This window comes from Falco rusticolus, chromosome 4 (assembly GCF_015220075.1).
Source record: "Falco rusticolus isolate bFalRus1 chromosome 4, bFalRus1.pri, whole genome shotgun sequence".
In the NCBI taxonomy this organism is placed as follows: domain Eukaryota; kingdom Metazoa; phylum Chordata; class Aves; order Falconiformes; family Falconidae; genus Falco; species Falco rusticolus.
Genome location: NC_051190.1, coordinates 7,591,085 through 7,606,639, shown reverse-complemented (window position 1 = coordinate 7,606,639; position 15,555 = coordinate 7,591,085). Strand labels below are relative to the sequence as shown.

At 64.9% G+C, this 15,555-nt stretch overlaps 4 protein-coding genes across 7 annotated transcripts; 2 read left to right on the top strand and 2 right to left on the bottom strand.

Annotated features, from left to right (window-relative positions):
• The first annotated feature begins 406 nt into the window (after positions 1 to 406).
• On the top strand, positions 407 to 3,088 carry LOC119147733 (probable G-protein coupled receptor). Its single transcript, XM_037387106.1, has 2 exons — positions 407 to 633; positions 956 to 3,088. The coding sequence occupies exon 2, from the start codon at positions 1,066 to 1,068 to the stop codon at positions 2,293 to 2,295; it is 1,230 nt and encodes a 409-aa protein (XP_037243003.1). The 5' UTR covers positions 407 to 633; positions 956 to 1,065; the 3' UTR covers positions 2,296 to 3,088.
• Positions 3,089 to 3,548: 460 nt separating this feature from the next.
• Positions 3,549 to 10,000, bottom strand: LOC119147731 (poly(rC)-binding protein 4-like). 3 transcript variants are annotated; one of them, XM_037387100.1, is made up of 13 exons: positions 9,801 to 9,999; positions 8,109 to 8,224; positions 7,747 to 7,770; positions 7,636 to 7,668; positions 7,252 to 7,368; positions 7,042 to 7,167; positions 6,684 to 6,812; positions 6,344 to 6,418; positions 6,125 to 6,169; positions 5,860 to 5,935; positions 5,435 to 5,487; positions 4,808 to 4,977; positions 3,549 to 4,483 (listed from the first exon to the last, which is right to left on the bottom strand). In XM_037387100.1, exons 2-13 carry the CDS (start codon positions 8,202 to 8,204, stop codon positions 4,168 to 4,170), a joined length of 1,260 nt encoding a protein of 419 aa, XP_037242997.1. In that variant the 5' UTR covers positions 8,205 to 8,224; positions 9,801 to 9,999; the 3' UTR covers positions 3,549 to 4,167. The 3 variants fall into 3 exon arrangements, with proteins under 3 accessions (XP_037242997.1, XP_037242998.1, XP_037242999.1); XM_037387101.1 differs by lacking the exon at positions 6,344 to 6,418 and having other exon boundaries at positions 9,801 to 10,000; XM_037387102.1 differs by lacking the exon at positions 9,801 to 9,999 and having other exon boundaries at positions 7,252 to 7,363.
• Positions 10,001 to 11,190: 1,190 nt separating this feature from the next.
• On the bottom strand, positions 11,191 to 13,192 carry LOC119147738 (protein ABHD14B-like). 2 transcript variants are annotated; one of them, XM_037387113.1, is made up of 4 exons: positions 12,856 to 13,043; positions 12,333 to 12,542; positions 11,916 to 12,157; positions 11,191 to 11,569 (listed from the first exon to the last, which is right to left on the bottom strand). In XM_037387113.1, exons 2-4 carry the CDS (start codon positions 12,538 to 12,540, stop codon positions 11,387 to 11,389), a joined length of 633 nt encoding a protein of 210 aa, XP_037243010.1. In that variant the 5' UTR covers positions 12,541 to 12,542; positions 12,856 to 13,043; the 3' UTR covers positions 11,191 to 11,386. The 2 variants fall into 2 exon arrangements, with proteins under 2 accessions (XP_037243010.1, XP_037243011.1); XM_037387114.1 differs by lacking the exon at positions 12,856 to 13,043 and adding an exon at positions 13,079 to 13,192 and having other exon boundaries at positions 11,192 to 11,569.
• A 138-nt stretch (positions 13,193 to 13,330) lies between these two features.
• On the top strand, positions 13,331 to 15,427 carry ABHD14A (abhydrolase domain containing 14A). The gene is made up of 4 exons (XM_037387110.1): positions 13,331 to 13,948; positions 14,076 to 14,191; positions 14,542 to 14,774; positions 15,057 to 15,427. Exons 1-4 carry the CDS (start codon positions 13,701 to 13,703, stop codon positions 15,237 to 15,239), a joined length of 780 nt encoding a protein of 259 aa, XP_037243007.1. The 5' UTR covers positions 13,331 to 13,700; the 3' UTR covers positions 15,240 to 15,427.
• The last annotated feature ends 128 nt before the right edge of the window (positions 15,428 to 15,555 follow it).

Genomic DNA, 15,555 nt, shown 5'->3' with positions numbered 1-15,555 from the left:
CTGTCCTGGGGGTGAGTGCCTGCCCTCCCTCTGGTGCCATGCTTGCTGCCATGCCTGCTGCCCTGCCCCAGCCTGGTGACCATGCCAAGTCCCTCTCCACGCCCATGTGTGCCCCCTGAGCACAAGTCCGGGTCCCCAGGGTACCAGGGAAGGGCAACACCCAGCTGCATTACCCTGGTTGCCCCATGGAAGTTCTAGACCATCTGCGTGCCAGTGGGGGAGGAGATGCCACAGACCTGCCTGGAGGTCTGTCCCCCACGCCCCAGGGACCTCAGGGCTAAGCTGTCCTTGCAGCAGGACCGGGCCTGGAGCAGTGGGTGGCCATGCTGGGGGGGCATAGGGCTCGGGGACCCCAGTCCCCCCTTCCTGAGCCCCCGCCGGCTGCTAGGACCCAGCAGCTGTCCCCGTGGGACCGCACAGCGCAGGCAGCGCCCGGGAGTGACAGCTGGTGCCATCCGCAGCTGGCAGGCTGCAGGCAAACAGGATGACGAGCGGGTGACGGGTGACGGGTGCGGGGAAGGGGGAGCGTGGCCTTGCACGGGGGCAGCAGCCCCTGTTCTGCTGCAGGAGCGACGCCGGCAGGAAGGATCCCCAGCGAGGAGGGGAGCATCACCCACCTCCCCAGGAGCAAAGGTGCGCTGGGTCCCCCGCCCCCACCCCAGGGTCCCCCGCAGCCAGAGCAAGGAGCAGGGATGGAGCAGGCGGGTTCATGCTGTCCCCCCTCGGGGTGTGCTGGTGTGGCTGGGGCAGGGGCACAGGGCGTCAGCCTGGCACAGCACAGCGGGTCCCAGCAGTGCCAGCCCTGGCCAGGTTGGGCACAGCCCAGATGCCTGCTCTGGGGTAGGCAGGACCTCGCCTGCTCCAGCATCTTGGAGGGCTTCAGGTCGTCTCTGGGTTTCTCTGTGGCTCTTCCTCATTTTGATTCTTCTTCACATCCTGCTCCCCTCCCCAACAGGCAAAGAGAAGACAGCAGCCATGGTTGTGGTGGGGTTTCCCTCTAAGGGACGCAGGAGAAGAGCCCTTGCTGCCCAGGCACTGGAGCTGCTGCCTTAGTCCTTGGTGGGGATGGCGAGCCGAATGGGGCTGAACACCACGGACAGCCTAGAGCTGCTCTCTGTCCCCGAGCAGTCCATTGCCCAGGAGGTGGTGGGCCTCCTCTGCATGGTCCTGCTCACCCTCACCGCCCTGGTGGCCAACACGGTGGTGATGGTCGTCATTCTCAAAACCCCCCTTCTCAGGAAGTTCATCTTCGTCTGCCACCTCTGTGTGGTCGACCTCCTCTCTGCCATTTTCCTCATGCCCTTGGGGATCATCTCCAGCTCCTCCTGCTTCAACAGGGTGATCTACAGCATTGCCGAGTGCCAGGGCTTGATATTCCTGAATATCTGTTTCATCAGTGCCTCCATCCTCACCATCTCGATCATCAGCGTGGAGCGGTACTACTACATTGTCCACCCCATGAGGTATGAGGTCAAGATGACCATCAGGCTGGCGGTGGCCGGAGTGATCTTCATTTGGGTCAAGTCTGTTCTCATCACTGTCTTGGCACTGGTGGGTTGGCCTCAAGGCAACGGGGCCACCAGTGCCAGCCGCTGTACAGTCTACTGGAGCCCTGGGGCTCACAAGAAGATTTTTATGATCATCTTCAGCATTGTCTGCTTTGTTCTGCCTACCATCATCATCTTGGCTGTCTACTGCAGTGTCTACCGCGTGGCCCGGATGGCATCCCTGCAGCACATGCCTGCACCAGCACAGGCAGCTGCACCGAGGCACCGATCTGACTCCATCGCCAGCCAAGTGACCATCATCACCACCAGGAACCTGCCACTGCCCAGGCTGATGCCAGAGCGCTTTCTGGGAAGCAACAAGGCCATCCTCACCTTGGTCCTCATTGTGGGGCAGTTCTTGTGCTGCTGGCTGCCCTTTTTTGCTTTCCACTTGCACTCCTCTGTCACAACTGGCACAGTGGGTGGTGGGCATGGGGAAATGGTGGTCACCTGGATTGCCTACTCCTCCTTTGCCATCAATCCCTTCTTCTATGGGCTGCTGAACCGCCAGATCCGGGAGGAGCTGGCCCGGCTCCGGCGCAGCTGTCTCAACCGGCCGCTGGGCCAGGAGCTCTGCCTTTCTGTCTCGGAGGCTTCCATCCAGGAAAACTTCTTGCAGTTCCTTCAGAGAGCGACTTGCACGCTGGAGACCCATGCCAGCTGCATCAGCCCCAGCCCCAGGAACAGGCTGGACCAGACCAAGATGGGCTTCCCCATCCCAGGTCAAGTTCCTGAAGAAAGCACCTGAGAAGCAAGAGGCCTTGTCCCACCATGCTGGGAAGGAGGGTGGGCAGGGGACCTGTCAGGGACCCCCATTGGACCTGCTTGGGCTCAGTCTCTTGGATTTGGAGGAGTTCTTGTTCAGGTTTTGCCTCTTCTCTGAGCCTATGGTGGAAGGTAGTTTCTCTGTTCAGGAGAAGGCAGCAGATCTGGGGAAGCCTCATCTCCCTTCTATGGGCTGGGATTGTCTCTGGCTCCACCAGCTCAGTCCAGTTGCATGGATGGGCTCTCCCCAGGACACAGGATGCTAAGGGGCTCCTACGCAGGGCAGAGGAGGGAGCACCTCCATATCCATCGCCTGTTGGGACCACTTGTGGCCAGTGGGGAAAAGTAGATGTCCATTGCACCTTACCCAGGAGCAGTGGGTCAGCTAACACCACTAACACCAGTAACACCAGGGCGCGGGGCACCCTGCTGAGATTATGTGGAGCCCCCTGTCCTTAGCTCTTTAACCCAAAACTAACCTCTGGCTGGAGAAGCTCCTGTCACCTGTGGTACTTATCAGGGGGACAAGCACCCATGGGGCTGGCTCTGGCCACGTCTGGTTTTTGGGCTGGTGCGGCAGCATGTGGTGCCGTGGCCATGCCCAGCCGTGTTCTCTGTCCCCCCACAGCTGGTAGGGGCTGCCCCTCCAGGGAGGGATGCTGGCCGGCCGGGGGTCTGTGCCAGGCTGTTTATGGACACAGCTGCCCAGCTGAAGCCCAGCCAGTGGTGCCACGTGCCAGCCAAACTGGGCTGCCAGCCAGGGGTGCGCTGGGGTAGATGTGGTGGCACAGGGGTGAGTGGGTGGGTGGGCATGTGGGGTGCCCCTGGGCAGCGGCAGCTGGAGGGTACCAGGACCTGCTGTCCCCCTTCAGTGTCATCGCTTCTGTGGTGCTTGAGGCCCCCCTCATGGGGTCCCTAGTGCAAGAAAAAGGACTGGACCCTGTTGAGGGATGCTGGAGGGGCACATCACCCCCAGCCCACCCACAAAGGTCCCAGGGTTGGTGCTGGCACAGTGGGTTGGAGATGCCCTTGCCCCAGTGATAACTGGGGGGCTGGGGGAGAACTGCCCCATGGCCTCTCAAACTGCCTCATGGCAGGGAGGGGGCTCTAGGAAGACCCCCAGAAAGACTGCGGCTGAGGGCCAGCACCCCTCTGGCCGCAGGGATGCCCCTCCAGCCACCACCCCATGCCCTTGACATGGAGGGGTGTCTCCACCCAGGGTGGGGTATATTATTATTTTTTTCTTGTAAATTTTATCTTTTTATTAAACCATTGATAAGTTACAAAGGAGGAAAAAATATACTTATATGTACAGCATTTCCAAGCCAGCAGGGACTGGCTCTTGGATGGGGTTGCTGGGAGGAGAGTGCCCCAGGGTGGCCCAGGGAGGGGCCCCACCAGAGCCAAGGGAAGGGGGACCCCCAGAGAGGCCAGGCAGCCCCTCATCCAGTGGGACCTGGCTTTTGGGTGCTAGCCAGGGGGTGAGCAGGAGGACAGCAGGGTGGGCAGGGCAAGGGGCAGGAGGTGGGGGTCCCACCTCAGCACAGGGCAATGGGAGAAGGGACCCTGAGCCAGCAGAGACAGCCCCCCCGCCAATACCAGGGCACATGGTCCCATGCAGGAAGATCAGGGAGGGGGGCACAGCACTGCTGGAACAGGCAGCAGGCAGCGGAGCAGCTCGTTCCTCCAGCAGGCATCACTGCTGGGAAGACCCTTCCCTTCCCTGGGGTGGGGAGCAAGGGGGTCCACCTGGGCATGGGGCACCTGGCAGCAGCTGAGGACAGGGTGGGCAGCGGGGAGGTGTCCCTGGCACGGGGTGGCACACCAGACCCCCTTGCCCACCCACTGGTGGGGCTCAATAGGGTGAGAACTTCTGCCGGTCAGCTTTCTTGGTGCCATTGGCTGCCGAGATCTTGGTCGTGTAGGTGGCAGTGCCACCATTGGGACCCGCCACAGAGGATGGGGATAGTGCCAGGAAGGACACCGGCTTCAGGCCGATGAAGTTGGAGAGGGAGATGGTGTAGGGGGTGCCCAGCAGGGCTGGGGGGGCTGGAGCGACGGCAGGCAGTGCTGCACCAGAGCCTGGGGCGAGGGGCTGGGAGAAGCCCATACCGAGGTCCATGGAGCCAGGGCCTGGTGACGCCTGGGAGGTAGATTTGGCCGTCTCTAAGCTGGAGAAGCAAGCAACAAGGTGAAAACCACAGTGACAGACAGTCTCCCACCGCAATGTGCCCATCGTAGGGTGCAAGGACCATACACCCCATCCCTTCTGGCACACATCTCTGTAGCACATCTGGTGAGGACTAAAAAGCTGGGGCTCAAACCCTGTGGCGTCTCAGGTCCTGCACCCACCATCTGGGGACCTCACAGCACCATCCCAGCTCATCCTTCCTGAGGATGCTGGAGTGAGTGTCCCCTAAAAGCTGTGCTGGGGCACTGGGGAGGTGCCACTCCTTGCTAGCAGCCAGCCTGCGTGCCCCCCAGCTGGCACCTACCAGGCTGTGATGAGGTACTGAGCCAGGGTGATGCTGACGGGGGTCCCCGTGATGGTCACATGCCTCTCGCTGGAGCCCTCAGTCTGGTTCCCGATCTTGATGTGGGCACCTGACATCTGCCGGATCTCGCTGATCTTGCTGCCGTGACGGCCAATGATGCAGCCAATGAGCTGGAGGGGCAGGGACCAGGGTGAGCTGGGGGCAGCTGGAGCCTCATCAAGCAGGGAGCTCCCAGGGGCTCACCTGGCCACGCTCTGTGCCTGGGAGGATTGGGGAAACTGAGGCAGACACTGTGAGGGCAGGGTGCTGCTTTCCTTGGGCAGACTCTACTTTTTGGTCTTACTCAAGCCCCACACCCCCCCACAAGCTGGCATTGTTGGGCTGCCACATCCCAAGGCTCTTCCTTGGTGTTGACCAAGCCCTTTCCCCCTTCTGTGCCTCAGTTTCCCTTTTACTCCAACTGCTTCTGACCCAGCAGCCCCTCTTGCCCCTGAGCTCTGGCAGCCGAGGCAGAACCTCCCCTGTGCAGGGTGGTGGGTGCTGGCCCCTACAAAGAGGCTGTGGGGTGGAACACATGGGTGGGGGCACGCTGTGGTCTGCCTCGCCATCCCCAGGACCCACACGTACGTCATTGGGCACCAGGAACTCCTGGGAGCTGCTCTGGGAGCTGGTGTCCAGGCCTGGAGGGAGAAACAGGGATGTTAGTGGTGGGAGGGTGGGTCTCCAGCAGCTCCGTGCCCCCATACCAGCCCCATGCTGGGACAGTCAGTCACCCCAGGGACAAACCTGGGGAGAGGCAGGGAGGACGGGACATAGGCACCAGTTGTGATTTGGTGCCAGTGCTCCCCCACTGCAGGGCTGAGGGGCTCTAGTGGGTGCAGGGACCCCAGGAAATCAAGAATTCTGGGGGTCAGGTAGTCATGCCAGGGGTGCTGGGATCGGAGAGGGTGCAAGGGACTGGGATGCCCTCCCCCCATCAGGGCCAGGTGGCTGGGTGGGTCAGGAGGGGCACTCCATACCGCCAGCCCTGCGGAGGCACGGGAGGTGCTCACCTGGCACCATGGAGGGTGCGTGGCCCAGGGAGGCAAAGGGGAGCGTGTGCCCCGACAGCTGCTGCAGCTTCGTCACCTGCCCAGGCAGTGGGAGGAAGAGGAAGAAGGCATTAGAGGTGACTGCAGAGGGTCCCCTGTCCCTCCTGGGGCCGGACACTGGCACCCAGCACCTCCCAGGAGAGGCATCCCCAGCAGCACCCATCCTGGTGGGCACAGATCTGGTGCCCCTGGGAGCAGGGGTGGGCTGCCACAGGGACAGACTCACCTCGGCGGGAGAGACCCCACTGTACTGGCCCTGCATGGAGAAGCCCTGGGGGCAGAGGGGAAGGAAGGGGCATCAGTGGGGAGCCAGGTGCAGACCCCTGCCTCAGGCCACCCCCCCCCAGAGCAGGGAGGCCACCCCAAGCCCACCAAAGTTGCCCCTTGCTGGCAGAGGCCGGGCCCTCTGGCCACCCCATGCCCCTGGGGGGGCTGCACCCCTTACCTGGTTGGCAGAGAGCAGGATGGTGCCGAGGGAGAGGCCAGGGTGGTAGGGGATGGTGGCCCCCTTTGGAGGCGACTGGAGAGGGAGGGAAGGAGGTGAAGGGGATGAGAGATGAGGCTGAATGTCCCCGTAGCCCCACGGGTCCCCCCAGACCTCCTCTGCCCTCTCATGCCCCCAGCAGCTGGGCACAGCCCCCAACACTGCCAAGGCAGGGTGCTCTTATGGGCTTCCATGCAGGGGGACCTCAGTGCCTGGGTCCAGGTGGGCATGGTAAGCCCTGGGGAGGGGGGAGGCAGGCAGCTCATGACCCCCTGGGCTGGGCATGGGGTTCAGTGGGTACCTCCAGGATAACGGCGCAGATCTGCCTCACGCACTGGATGATGGTGTCCGGCACCCCTGAGACGGTGACGGCCCGTTCGGTGGAGTTGGGCAGCAGGTCACCGGCCACCTGCACCTGCGCCCCTGTGCTCTGGCGGGGGGCAAAGGGAGATGCTGGGGTGCCTCAGCCACTCCCCTCCAGGGCTCAGTAGCTCACATCTCCCCTGGGCCACAGGGACCTTTGCAGGACCCACAGGATGATGCTCCACTCCTGCATCAACTCCCACAGCCCCTGCGCAGCCGTGGCAGCCCACATGCCCACGGCTCTGTGCCCCCCAGGGGAAAAGGGGAGCCTGCACCCAGGGCACCCTCAGCCTCACCTCCCGGATCTCCCGGATCTTAGTTCCTGCCTTGCCGATGAGTGAGCCACACTGGCTGGCCGGGATGACGAGGCGCAGTGTCACCGGCGATCTGCCTGCTGCCCCATCACCCCCTGCTCCCAGGTCCTGTGAGGGGAGGGGCGATGCAGTGTCAGACCCCCAGGAACCTGTAGGCATGGGGGCACCCACAGTGGGGGGAGAGATGCCTACCTCCTCCAGCTTGAAGGCGATCATGGACACAGCGCGGAATACAGCGTCAGTGGAGCCGGTGATGGTGGTGATGCGCTCAGGGCAGGACCCCTCCGAGATGGTGATGCGCGCACTGCTCTGGGGACAGTGTGACACCCCATCAGGGACATCACAGGCCCTGTGCTCCATGTGTCCCCCCCAGAGAAGGGCTCACTGGGGGGCTTGATGAGTGCAGACCTGGGCTTTCCCCCCTCCCACCTGCCCCAGGCAGCCTTCCCTGGGGTGCAGCCACGTTTCCCATAGGTCCACCTGGGATTGGAGGGGGGCCAAGGCTGGGCATGTGGGAGCCACCAGGTACATGCAGGACAAGCAGCAGGACCTGGCAACCCCCCAGCATGCCCTTACCTGCTCTCGTATCCTCTTAACAGTCTCTCCTTTCTGCGGGGAGAGGAACAGGGTGGGTGGTGAGGTCCAGGGGAGCCTGGGGCTGGCAGCGCCCTGGTCCCCAAATCTTACCTTGCCAATGATGCTGCCGATCTCCTGCAAAGGCAGAGAGGGGTGGCCTTGTCAGCAGGCAGCTCCCTGCCTGACACATCCCTCCTCTGCCCACAGCCAGACCAATGGGCAACAGCCAGACCCTGCCCCGTGGCCACTGGGACAGTGGGTGGCCTGCTGGTGACACAGCAGCATGGGAACAAGCCACTCCATGGCTCAGGATGGGGGAAGAAATCCTTCTGGGAATGCTGTTCCCGGGGAGGATGGGGGGTTGGGAGCAGGGAAGGAGAACAGGGTGCTGGTGAGGAGCTGGTTCTCCAGCAGGGCCCCCCTACCCCGGGCATTACCAACCCCCCAAGCAGTGCCGAACCCGCCGCTGTTACCTTGCCATGCATGAGCATGCGGAGGGTCAGTGTGATGCTGAGCTCTGTCTCCTCAGGGCTGCCGCCCATGCCGCTGGCTCTGTCTGGCGATGCCATGGCGGGAGGGCGAGCTGAGCCTGTGGGACACAGTGGTCTCCAGAGAGGGGGGAGGCACCAACAAACCCTCCTGCTAAATCTGCAGCCCGAAAAGCACCTATGGCTGGGAAGTGGGGAAACTGAGGCAGGGGCAGCACAGTGCCATTCTCCAGCAGGGGAGGCTTGCACGGCCCCGTGGTACCCCACTGGCATCCTGCACACCTTCCAGGAGCTCCCCAAAATGAATGTGTCGCCATGTGTCTGCCTGAGCCTGCAGGCAGCTGCCTTCAACCTGGCCCACACACAGCCTGGGTTGGAGCTGGCAGCGCACCTTCCCGAAGCCAGGAGCTGGGTGGGTGTTGGGGGCGGGGTGGGGTGGAAAACGTGGGGAGCATGGCTGTGGGATGGGGTTTGCTTTGCAGATGCTTGCTGGGGTGGTGGCACGTGGGGCAGGGGGAGCAGAGGTGGCCTGGGTGGTCTTGCAGGCTGTGTGAGCCTTCCTCCTCCTCCTCCTCCTCCTCTTCCCCTCCCTTGCCTGTGCACAAAGCCCAGGGCAACTGAGGCAACCTCCCTGACGGGGAGTGCCAGCCTGACGTGAACTGCACGGTGATGCCCAATGCACGACGCCGCTGCACCCTGTCCCCCCGGCCCGAGCACCCCCCCAGACCTTGTGCCTGGGGCCGGGGGTGGCCGGGCCCTGCGGTGCCAGCGCGGGGCTGGGAGGAGGACAATCGCCGTGTGTCCGGGCACGGGTGGGCGGCTGCGGCGCTGCTGGCTCCCGGCAAGCTGGCCGATGCCAAGCGGCTTTGAAACAAAGCACCCGTGTTGGGGCTGGGGCCCGTGTCTGCCGACATGGCGGCGGGGGGGCGGCTATTTTAGGTGCTGGCAGGACTCGCCACCACTACGGCACATCTCCTGCATCAGGGTGGAGGGGTAGGAGGGCAGGCTGGTCGCCTCTGCACCCCCTAAGTGCTGTGGCTTGCACCCCCGGCGTGATTTGGACACCCCATCTTCATCCCCCCGTTACCGGGGCCTGGAGAAAGGTGGAAAGGCTGGGGAAGGGGGATATTCCCATTGCCGATGGAGAAGAGCCTGAAATGGGGGTGGGGGTGGGCGGTGTACCCCCCTGTATCCCCCCTCCCCGCAGCGCCCGGAGCCGTGCGCAGTGCCGGCAGCCTGCCGGGTCCCCCATCCCCCGGGGACGGACGGCAGCGGGGACCCGCCGGGGACAAAAGAACCGCCGGGGGAGAAGGATGAGGCTGGCGGTGGGGCAGGGCGGGGAAGCGGCAGGGCCACGAGTGTCCCCCCACTGCCACAGGCGGTGCGGGGGGCGGCGGGCAGGGGGGTGCGCTGCCCCAGGTGAGCCGGGCGGGCAGGGACGCCCAAGGCCCCGGTGATGGGCACAGGCCACCTGCCCCGGCGCCGTGCCACGGCTGGCGGCGGGACAGCCGCGAGGGTGGGCACCGCCCGTCCTTCGGGGCACCTTCGGGGGGCAAAGGGAGGTGACGGGGGGGACAGGAGGAAGCCCCCACCCCGTCCCAGGGGGAACCACTCTCCGCTCGCCCTCCCGGCCGCCCCAAGCCCCCCGGTCCCCGCGGGAGGGGGCCTGGCGGGTACCTTTCCGTGCGCCTCGTCCCTCCGCCGCCGGCCACCCCGCTCAGTGCCACATTGTCCCCGGCAGCGCCCAGTGACACCCGGGGCAGGAACAATGAGCCGCTTGACAGGCCAGGGCCAGGCTGGCAGCCCCGGCCCCCACCCCGGTCCACGCCGGGGCCCCCCTCGCTCTTCCCCTCTCCCACATCCCTCCCTCCGGGATCCTATTACAGCGGATAAGAGACACTAAAAGGAACAATGCACCCTGGGTAAGGCCATCTGCCACCGCTGGGGACATTCCTGGCCCCCCTGCCCCCCCCTTTGGCTCACACATCACCCCTCTTTGTAATTGCGGTGGTGTGGTGGTTTTTTTTTTTTTTTGTTTTTTTTTTTTTTTCCTGGAAGCCGATCAGCTGGCAGGGCTCGAGGGCTCAAGGACACCGGAGCGGGCAGGGACGGGGCAGCTGGCACCCCAGGGCCCGCTGGCACCCGGGGCTGCTGCTAGGGGGGAGCGCCTGGAGGGCTGGGGGGGCAGGAGGCACCCCTGTGGCTGCAACAGGTGACCTGAACCGGGTGGGGGGTAAGGGATGCTCTGGACCAGGGTCCTGCCTTACTGCCAGGGCAGGGACCAACTTCTGTCCCCCTGGTACTGCCCCGTGCCACCCGCAGCCACGCGTGCCCCCCCACCCCACCCCCCCACCCCCGCTGTTACCTCCCCCACTAAATCCTCCTGGGCCCTGGCGTAAGCAGCTAAAGCCCAGGCAGCCTTGGTGAAGGGGGGCACTGGGGAGGCACCCTGCTGCCGGCTCCATCTGTGCCCCGGAGTGCCTGGTGCAGCAGCACTAAGATGGAGAAAGGCAGGTGGTGGCCAGGGGGCTTGTCCCCCCCATCTCTCAGGCCTCCCCACCCGCCCCCTCATCTGTTCTTGGTAGCCACTCATTCAGTAAATCGCCCTCCACCTTCCCTGGGGGCACCAGGCTGTGGCCAATACGGGCGGGAGCCAGCCAAGGCTGGCAGTTCCCTTTTAAGCCCCTGTGGATTACCCTGGACTTGGATGCACGCTAGGAGGGGTGGGAGGAGGAAGAGGAGGATGAAGAGGAAGCGGGCAGGCTGGAGACATAGGTGCCACTACCCCAGGGGACCTACCTGTTCCTGAACACAGCCCCAGGGCTCCCTGGACACCATCCAAGGCTCCCAGGGATCCTGCCAGAAGTGATGGGTGGGCTCCAGAGGCCTCACAGCCAGTACTTGCCCACCCACAGGGCAACACTCTGCGAATGTTCCATCCCTCAGGGGCTGTACCTCCCCTGCTGTCACCCCCCAAAAATCTGCGTGGGATGGGGGCCACGGAGGAGGTGGGCACCAGGGACGGAGGCGGGAAGGATGGAAAGAAGCAGGAGGAAGGTGGCAGGAAAGTGGTAGCAGAGCTGGGGTTTTATTTGGTCCCAAGGAAGGTTGTGGTGCTGGCACGGGCCTGGCATGGCATGGCAGGGTTGGGCGGGGACACCAGGTGAGCAGCTGGCTTGGTGCAAGGGTGCGTGCTCAGGTGCGGGGCGGGTGGGTTGGCCATGTCCCCCTGCCCTGTGGGCCCCTCCACACAGCTGTCCTGCTCACTCCAGCTGCTGCAGGAAGGTCAGGAGCTCGCGGTGCCACTCATTTGGCTTGTCCAGGTAGCAGGCATGTCCGGCACCCTGCAGCACCAGCACACGGTGCTTGGGGAGGTGCCGCAGGTTGTTCAGGCTGGCCTGCCCCAGCTCCACGTCCTGGTCCCCGTACACGATCAGCGTGGGGGTCTGCAGAGGGGGAACGCACCCTGAGCTTGCCAACAGCACCCAGGCACGTGGTCCTCCTGGTCGAGGGACACCCTGGGACCAGGACATGGAGGGGAGGTGCTTGCCCTTCTCCCCCACCCACCATGAGAAGGGGAAACAGGCTCAGAATCCTGGGTCTCCCCACGTTCCCTGTTTCCCTCCTGCTACCCTACGGTCACATTCCTTCACCATCACATTCCCCTTTTCCAGTGGCAACATTGCTTCTGGCCTGTTTGGGTTTTCCCATGCCCAAATGCAGTGCCAGGGTCCCCTCCTCACTATCCCCTCCCAGTTCCTTGACCTCCCGCAATCTCCCTCCAGGCCGTACTTTGATCTGGGTGTACTGCTCCACTGTGAATTTCTCAGTGCAGATGGGTGCCACGGGCACATACGCCTTGAGCAGGTGGTTGTGCTGGAAGAGGAAGGGCAGGGAGTACATGCCGCTGAGCGACGGGCTGATCACGACGGCTGGACCCAGGCACAAAGCCTCCGAAACTGCTTTCAGGAAAGCCCCCGGTGCTGGCTGGCCCACTGGTGCTGGCGCCACGGCATCTTTCGAGAGCCCCAGCCCTGAGCCGTGGGAGACAGAAATTGCCCTGTCATATTCCCTGCCGCCTGATGACCAGGAGAAGCCAGCACAGCAGGACACTGGGGCTGCCATCCTGCCACCACAAGCTCAAATGGCTGTGACAGCTCCCCCCGGCCCCCACCTTGCTCCGGGGCTGCACTTGCCACCATCCCTTACCCGGCAGGTCAATAGCCACAGCTCGGTAGCCGTTTTCGGCCAGTGTGGCAAGCGTCTGCAGCTGAAGCCAGGTGTCGGAGGAGAAGCGAATGCCATGCAGCAGCAGCACTGTCAGCTTTGGCGCCTGCTGGTCTGGCTCAGCTTGGCGGTAGAAGAGGGTTTGGCTGTCCACCGTGACGGTGCTCTCGGTGAGCCGCGGGGCGGCCATGGCTGGGGTTGGGAGGGATGTTGCGGGGGTTGAGAGGTGGAAGTGGGCCCGGGGCCCACGGTGGCCCTGTGCAGCCTAGCAGAAGGGGCCACAGGCCTCGTCCTGGCCTCGAGGCCCGGCGGCGGCAGGAGGGCTGGCAGGCTGTGGCACTGGCACTGGGAAGGGGGGGTTACACTGGCACCACCCTCCTTCTGGGGGACACGGGTGGGAGGCCGGCCCCGGGGTGGGTGCGGGGCCGCTCGCTCGCGGCAGGCAGGCTCACGGTCCTGCCTTTGCCTCAGTTTCCCCGCCCTGCACCGGGCCGGCGGCCCTTACCTGCTCCTCCGCCCCACTGCCGGCCGCCGCTCGCCGCCCGCTCCCCGCCGCACCACGGGGCTGGCGGTGCCGCGCCGCGGGTCCAAAGGCCGGCGGGGCGCGGGCAGAGGAAGCGGCGGCACCGCCTCACGGAGCGCAGGGCCCGAGGCGGCCCTGGGAACCGCCGCCGCCCCACCGAGCCGAGCCCCAGCGAGCTCTAGCCGAGTCAAGCCGAGAGCCCTACCCGAGCTCTGCCGAGTCACCCGAGCTCTCCCGAGCGCCGCCGAGCCGTTGCCGAACCGAGCCGAGCCCTAGCCGAGCTGGCCGAGCGCTGCCGAGCCCTAGCCGAGCTGTTGCCGAACCGAGCCGAGCGCCGCCGAGCCTTAGCCGAGCGCTAGCCGAGCTGGCCGAGCTCTGCCGAGCTCTTGCCGAACCGAGCCGAGCTCTAGCCGAGCCCCGCCAAGCCGGGGCTCCTCTCCCGGCACCGGCCGTTCTCTCCCGAGACCTCGGTCCCGGCCCGGTGGGTCGGTGCGGCGGGCAGGCCCCCGGCTAACAGCCCTCGGGGCCTGCAGGGCTGCGGCCTCCCGCCAGGCGGAGCCTCGGGCCGCGGGCGCGGCGCCGTGAGGGCCGGGGCCGGGCGGGCTGCATGTCCTGGCCGGGCCTGAGGGGCGGCGAGGGCGGCGGCCGGAGCCAGCGGGGGCTCGGGGGGCTGGAGCCGAGTGGGGCTCCCAGCGCCGGGCGTGGGAGACGCGGGCCGGGCCGGAGAGAGGAGAGCACCGCGGTCTGAGGCCTACCCTGCCCCGCAGCAGTGGGGTTTGGGGCTTCTAGCCCCTCGCTGCCATTTTCCTTCTCCAGGAGGAGCAGAGATGCCGGTCGGCCGCGGCCGCCTGGGGCTGCTGCTCCTCGGGGTGCTCCTCACCTTCCTCCTCTACCTGCTGCTGCCGGCCACGCAGCAGGAGCGGCGCCTGGCGGGTACCCGGCCTGAGGAGGGGAAGCGGGGCCGGCGGGTGGCCAACACCACCGCACGAAGCGGAATGGCTGCGGGAGAGCCCCCCGTTTTCTACAGGGAGGCTTCTGCAGGGCCCCAGGCCAGCGGCGCTGCCAGCCCCGGGAGGTGGGTCAGCCCGCCGGCTCCCGTAGCAGAGGAAGGTGGTCGGTCTTCCCTAGCCCTCGTGGCCAATGGATGACTGTAGGCATGCTGTCTTCCCTGAACCCCTTCCCACCTGTTTTCCCCACCACAGGCCCGATGTCCTGTTCCTGCATGGCCAGGCATTCACCTCCAAGACGTGGGAGGCCTTGGGCACACTGGCGCTGCTTGCCGGAGAAGGCTACCGTGCAGTTGCAATAGATCTGCCTGGTAGGACCACGGCATTGCCCTGAAGTTGATCCCTCTGGTCAGCTCCAGTCCATCACCTTAGCCACTGCTGGGGTCTGGACCTCTTTAGGGAGGGCTCTGGACCTTTTTAGACAGCTAATGGTGGTCCCCATGGGTATTTGGCTTTGCCCCAGGGCATTGACTTCCGTGGCCACCCAAACGCTTGGGCTGGAGTTGGCTTGGTCTGGCTGGTGCACGGCTGTGGCTGTACAACCGCTGAGGCTTGACTGGGTGCCTATTTTCTGCCAAGCTAGCTGAGCCTCAGGGGGAGAGATCATTGCAGGCTGCACAGTTCCCCCTACCCCACACCCACTCCATGCCCTCTGCCCTAGGCTATGGGGATTCACCCCCGGCGGAGATGGCCACAGCACAGGACCGTGTGGCTTTCCTGGACCATGTCCTCCAGGAGCTGGGCATCCGGAGGCCCGTTCTTGTCAGCCCCTCCATGAGCGGCCGCTTTGCCCTACCCTTCCTCCTGGCGCAGGGGGACCGGCTGGCTGGCTTTGTGCCCATTGCACCCGTGGGCACCAAGGACTACACTGCTGAGCAGTACCGGCGGGTCCAGGTGAGTTGGGTTGGTGGGCTCTGGGGATATCCCTGGGTACTGGCAAACCTTGTAGGCTAGCTGGTTGTAAGGTGGCATGGAGGGTGGCCCTGTTTTGGGGTGAGCGAGGGGAGCAGTGAGGGGGACCTTTGCTCCCCTCAGCTCGTGGCGGGGCTGGCACCTGCCTTCCCTCAGCTTTGCAGCCCCCATGATGATGGATGGAGGTGGGCACAGCACAAAAGGAGTGTGGTGGCCATTTCCCCCTCTGATAACCACTCTGGTTTTCTCTCTGCCCTTACCAAGACGCCCACCCTGATCCTGTATGGTGACCGTGACACAATCCTGGCTCCCCAGGCCCTGCAGAGCCTCCGGCAGCTCCCTGGGCACCGTGTGGCTGTGGTGCCTGATGCCGGCCATGCCTGCTACCTGGACAAGCCAGACGACTTCCACCGGGCCCTGCTGGGCTTCCTGCACCAGCTAAAGTGAGCGCTGCCGAGCAAGGACAGAGGCTGGGGCATCCTGTGGGACTGGGACACACAGGTGGCTGGCGTGAAAGGTGCTGTTCTCTTTTGGGGTGTCCCCAGGGTGGCTGCGGGGGACACACTGAGGGTGTTCCTTGTCTGGCAGGACAGGGTGTCCTCTGTCAGGAGGCCAATAAACTGATGCTGCTCTGGTTTCTGCGTGTGTCCCCAAGCGCCGCGGGGCTCCCTGGGCTCCAGCCCCATCTCTCGGCCTCTAGTGTGGGGCAGGAGGGTGCCCGGCCCGGCCCCTGCCTGTCTCCTGCCTCCTGCCCCCCTCCCCT